This window comes from Rhincodon typus, chromosome 4 (assembly GCF_021869965.1).
Source record: "Rhincodon typus isolate 14 chromosome 4, sRhiTyp1.1, whole genome shotgun sequence".
NCBI classification, from domain to species: Eukaryota; Metazoa; Chordata; class Chondrichthyes; order Orectolobiformes; family Rhincodontidae; genus Rhincodon; species Rhincodon typus.
Window position 1 is genome coordinate 115,249,274 of NC_063335.1, and position 5,997 is coordinate 115,255,270.

A 5,997-nucleotide genomic window follows, 5' to 3' on the forward strand; every position below is an offset into this window, starting at 1 on the left:
TTAAATCCATCCTTAGAGACATAGGCATAAGGCTGAAGTGGAGAAATTTCAGCTAGAGCAGTGAGCCCGTGGAATTATTGCCTGAAGCACTTACATGGAAAAAAAAACCAAAAAGTGTTTAAAAAGGAGTTAGAGGATCAAAGAATTATAGGGATAAAGCAGGAACAGGCCAAGTGGATCAGAGCATGCTCACAGGGCTGAATTGCCAACTCTTGCTGTTTCTAGAGAAAGACCAGATTCTGCAGAATGTCATTTAGCAATTGAAATCAGAGCAAGTAATGATTGAAACAAGACATTCGTGACCAAAAATCCATTTTATTATTCTACAATTGAACAGTTATAAACAAGTAATATTTCATTGTTATTAACAGATTTGGAGTAAAGTATTAATTCCCACAAGCTCCAACATCCAAAAACTCCAATCTGATCATGAAGTATTGACATGTTATAGCTGTAACTTCTTGAGGATGCCAATTTGTCTTAATGGAACACAAGTGTAATACATCTGTCACTATCAGTATAACAATTGGAAGCCCTTAGTGAGTCTCTAATTCTCAAGAGAAAAGAGAAACACTGCTTCATAGTTATCTTGATTGAGGATAGTTTGGAATTACTCATGTAAGACAATTGACAATCCAGGATCTTGTCTTTTGACAGGAAGCAGGCTTCAAAGTTTCACACTTGCTACTTAAAATATGAGTGTCAAAGATGGCCTTGGATACAAGTAGGTTTCAGTGTGGCAAGGTGAAAATTAGACCATTGAATTCTGTCAGTCAGACAAAAGAGTTTAAGGAATGAGGCAGGGTCACAAGACAGTTCTGGTCCCTACAGCAAGTTAGAAGCACTTGCGATGGACAATAGAGGGACCAGACTCATCATACTCCTGCTTACTGATCCACATTTGCTGGAAGGTGGAGAGAGAAGCCAAGATGGAGCCTCCGATCCATACTGAATACTTCCTCTCTGGTGGGGCTATGATCTTAATCTTCATTGTGCTCGGAGCCAAGGCTGTGATTTCCTTCTGCATCCGATCAGCAATACCAGGGAACATAGTGGTTCCACCAGACAGAACAGTATTAGCATACAGATCCTTCCTGATATCTACATCACATCTCATGATGCTGTTATATGTGGTCTCATGGACCCCAGCAGATTCCATACCAATGAAGGAGGGCTGGAACAAGGCTTCTGGGCACCTGAAGCGCTCATTGCCAATGGTGATGACTTGGCCATCAGGGAGCTCGTAACTTTTCTCCAAGGCTGAAGAGGAGCTGGCTGTCTGCATCTCAGAGTCAAAGTCCAGGGCCACATAAGCAAGTTTCTCCTTGATGTCACGCACAATCTCCCTCTCGGCTGTGGTCGTGAACGAATAGCCACGTTCAGTCAGGATCTTCATCATGTAATCAGTGAGATCCCGACCAGCCAAGTCCAACCTCAGGATCGCATGAGGCAAGGCATACCCTTCATAGATTGGCACGGTGTGGGACACACCATCACCAGAATCTAGCACAATGCCAGTCGTACGGCCAGAAGCGTACAAGGACAGCACGGCCTGAATGGCAACGTACATGGCTGGGGTGTTGAAGGTCTCAAACATGATCTGGGTCATCTTCTCCCTGTTGGCTTTGGGGTTGAGGGGTGCCTCTGTGAGGAGAACAGGATGCTCCTCTGGGGCCACTCGCAGTTCATTGTAGAAGGTGTGGTGCCAGATCTTCTCCATGTCATCCCAGTTGGTCACAATGCCGTGTTCAATTGGGTACTTCAGGGTCAGAATGCCCCTCTTGCTCTGGGCTTCATCTCCAACGTAACTGTCTTTCTGACCCATTCCAACCATCACCCCCTAGAATGAGAAATAAAACAAAGGATGTAACAATCATGATCGTACTCAGGGCACTTAGAGTAATTCACATTTCTCAAACCCATTCACTTCTTTGAATTTTTTTTTTTAAAATATAAAAAAAGAAGTGTACAAAATGTCTGTACGACTGAAAACACTAATCTTGGACTATAAATTGTTTAGGAATTCATTTGTACTGGGATTAGGATCATGTTGTAGCTTGCTACTACACCTAGAGATTAATGGACAAATTCACACAAATGAGTAATGTTTAGCCATAATCCAACTTTACACTAACTAGCATAACAGGATCTTAGATACAGGGCCAACTAGATCTCCCTCCCCAGTACAGGGATTAGTTACAACTCAAATTTGGTGAGAAAGTTTTACATTAAGAAAAAGTGATTAGCAAATCTGTACAACCAGGGTAGTCTTTTGTATTGTGATAATGCAAGTTTTACAGTAGAGCTGTATTATCCTCATGTCTGAGGAATGAAAGTTCAATTCATTCTTAAGTTTATTTATGGCAGTTACCCAGAAGTGGAAGTATTCCCTAACCTGGCAAATTCAAGAAAGTTGGGGCTAATCTTGCCCATTCCTAGCAAGGAGATTAAGGCTCTGAAAAGGACTGCATGTACGTGAACCAGAGATTCTGTAATAACACCTGCCATATTTAATTACTGCTAAAAGTTCTTGTGAACAGAGCCAAGAGTTCCAATCCTACAGTGGTAAACTGATTAAGCTAATTATGTTCTGCACTGATGGAGAGGTGCTGGTGTTGGACTGAGGTGGACAAAGTCAAAGTCAGAACACCAGGTTCTAGTCCAATAGGTTTATTTGACAGTCACAATTTTTATCAGATCACTGCTCTTTTGTTAGGTGAAGTTCCCCCAATGAAGGGGCAGTGCTCTAGAAGCTTATGAGCTCAAATAAATCTGTTGGACTATAACCTGATGTTCTGACTTCTGATTATGTCTGCACTTTAAGTTGTATTCAACATGGTACAATAAAAAAAAAAATGTACCAAGAATCAGTAGAAAGTGTACAAAAGTATACTGAAGTGTAGCCATTTCAATCAGAACATCCCACAAACTGTAAGCAAGCTAATGTTCAAGAATGTCTTTGAAGGGACATTGAATAAGAATCAGGTGGAGAATACCTCACACCTCCAGGCATCTCCAGTACCAGTGGAGATTCAGAACATCCAATTTAATCTCAGTAAAGAAAGTAAGCACCTTTGACAGCACAGCATGCTGGAGTTTATCCATAGGACTGACCATTACTAAAATAAAAACAGCCTGTCAGTTTTCTCAAGCTAAGGAACCCTCACCGACACCAAGGGGAAAGCTAATTAATGCCAATGTCAAGTAACACCCACATTCCAAGTGCTATATAAAAAGTGACACAATCTAGGTGATTTTATAGAGTGGCTGTCAAGGGGCAAAGGAACATTGAGTCTATTCTGGGGAGATAGACTAGGGTACAAGGAGCATCAGAAGGGTTAGTTTTTAAAACTTGGAAGGGTTGAGGTACCAAGAAGCAAATCAAGTGTTTTTGTCACAGCTTTGACAGACCCAAGTCACTTCATGAAGTAATTCAATGTTGGAAGTGATAGGAGGTAAATCTTGGTCCCATTACAAACTTTAACAGTCTCAATCAAACCCTTGCCCCAAAGTCAACCCAGAAATACAAGTCAATTACATCCCACACTTAAAGACAAGTCTCCCATCACTAAGTGAGTGAAGTGAAGTTGACTGGGAAGTACAAGTCAGCTCTGCTCACATTCCCATTTCAGTCAACATTCAACACTATAGCTTTAGTGACTACATGGACTTCAAGTAAGCAATAGACAGTTGGCATTTCAGTTTTACTGAAAAAGGAACTTTTCTAAAGAAAAGCTAAAACACTTTTCATTTTAAAAAGTTACCTGGTGACGGGGACGTCCCACAATGGAGGGAAACACAGCCCTGGGAGCATCATCGCCTGCAAAGCCAGCTTTACACATCCCAGACCCATTGTCGACCACCAGAGCTGCAATCTCATCATCAGCCATGGCTTAGAATCTGCAGGAGGTGACTGAAAGAGAAAAAGAGAAAGAAAACCATTAATACAGACCCAAAGCACACAATTTACAGACCAAATTGATGTCCACTCAAGGACAATTTACAGGGTTTACAATTATCAAGAATACCAGCAACTTGCACAACTTAAACATAGCTATTTAATTTTTAAAATAGCCTCACATCACCTTCTGGAAAAGGATCCTATTGCTTCCAGGCTAACAGATATGCTTCTTTACAGAGCCACTTTCTTTAAAGAGCATGAATCTCCACCCAAATTCCCATCACATGAAGCAGCCAACCAATGAAATGCAAGGTGATGGTTACAAACCAGCCATTGATGTACAAGTGGGTGGAGTTCAATTCAGCCACAGGGAAAGAGTCCAATCATGTAACTGTTTTGTGACTTCCTGGTATTATTCACACCTTGAAACATAAAACATCCCACTCCAGCCTAATTTTGGTATTCATTTCCCACTTGAATTAATATTTATGATTGGATTTAACCATTTAGTGGGTGGACTCCCTAAATCCACAGAGATAGCAAGGTTTAGAGCTGGATGAACACAGCAGGCCGAGCAGCATCAGATGAGCAGGAAGGCTGACGTTTCGGGCCTAGACCCTTCTTCAGAAGCACAGAAGGAAGGACAGCTTTTCACACAGCCTGCAAAGACAGTATGGCGTCCTTCTGAGGAGCAGGAAAGCTGACGTTTCGGGTCGGGACCCTTCTTCAGAAAATTTTCTGAAGAAGGGTCCCGACCCGAAACATCAGCTTTTCTGCTCCTCTGCTGCTGCCTAGCCTGCTGTGTTCCTCCAGCTCCACACTGTGTTATCTCTGACGCCAGCACCTGCAGTTCTTACTATCTCATGGCATCCTTCGGAGCAGTATCATTCTACTAGTCTGGATGTTTAATATACTGACTTAAATGTGCCTTTATACAGCACTTTTAATAAACTGAAATGTTCCAAAGAACTTCATGGGAGTGACTATCAGGATAAATTATACACATCTAAGGCGATATTCTGTCAGATGAACACAGGTTTAGGCAAAGAGGCCGGTTTTAAGTATTATCTTAAAGATGGAGTAAAGAGAGAGAGCGTAAAAAGTTTAGGCATGGAAATCACGTGTCAGGACACTGACACAATCACCAAAGATGCAACAATTAAAATACAGAAGAGTGGCCAGACTAGCAAAGTTCAGAGATCTTGGCGAGTTCAATTTGACTGATTACTTCAGATGGAAAGTCAAGGGTACACTGTGGTTAATGAAGAAGGGTCCTGACCCAAAACGTCGACTTTCCTGCTCTTCTGATGCTGCCTGGCCTGCTGTGTTCCTCCTGCCCCACACTGTGTTGACTCTGACTCCAGCATTGGCAGTTCTTCCTACCTCTACCCTGATTAATGCCTTCAGAGCTGACTGGTCAGGATCATATTGTGACTCCAGTCACTCACTGACTGCCTTTTGAAGTGGCATGCAAGGCCTTCAGTTGCAATAGGCTCATACGAATATTAGCCACATTAGTTCAAAATGCTTGGCCCCACCACCAGTTTCTCAAGAGTGAACAGGGACAGTGGCTCAGTGGTTAGCACTGCTGCCTCACAGTGCCAGGGACCCAGGTTTGATTCCAGCTTCAGGTGACTGGCTGTGTGGAGTTTGCACATTCTCCCCGTGTCTGTGTGGTTTTCCTCTGTGTGCTCCAGTTTCTTCCCACAGTCCAAAGATGTGCAGGTTAGGTGGTTTGGCCATGCTAAATCGCCCATAGTGTTCAGGGATGTGTAGGCTAGGTGGGTTAACCATGGGGAATGCAGGGTAAATGAGATGGGATGGGATGCTTTTTGGAGGGTCAGTGTGGACTCAATTGGCCAGATGGCCTGCTTCCACACTCTAGAAATTATCTGACTTCTAAATAAATGCTGCTCTCAGCAGCTATTGACACCCACAGCTGGGGAATGAATGAAAAAGAAACAGTGCTGCTGTGGAAACCAAGACAATAAGGTGCAGGGCTGGATGAACACAGCAGGTCAAGCAGCATCATAGGAGCAGAGAGGCTGACGTTTCGGGCCTAGACCCTTCATCAGAAAAGGCTTTTCTGATGAAGG

The 5,997-nt window shown here is 42.9% G+C and overlaps 1 protein-coding gene across 2 annotated transcripts in view; it reads right to left on the bottom strand.

Moving 5' to 3' along the window:
• Positions 1-299: 299 nt before the first annotated feature.
• Positions 300-5,997, bottom strand: part of LOC109911251 (actin-3) — a 92,015-nt gene continuing 86,317 nt past the window's right edge. Inside the window, exons 1-3 of one of the 2 annotated variants that reach the window (XM_048595538.1) lie at positions 4,086-4,194; positions 3,765-3,913; positions 300-1,840 (exon numbers count right to left, since the gene is read on the bottom strand). In XM_048595538.1, coding sequence (XP_048451495.1) covers positions 836-1,840; positions 3,765-3,890 — 1,131 coding nt within the window. In that variant the 5' untranslated portion in view covers positions 3,891-3,913; positions 4,086-4,194 and the 3' untranslated portion in view covers positions 300-835. Of the gene's footprint in view, positions 1,841-3,764; positions 3,914-4,085; positions 4,195-5,997 lie in introns of those variants that run through there. The other variant, XM_048595539.1, reaches the window with a different exon arrangement.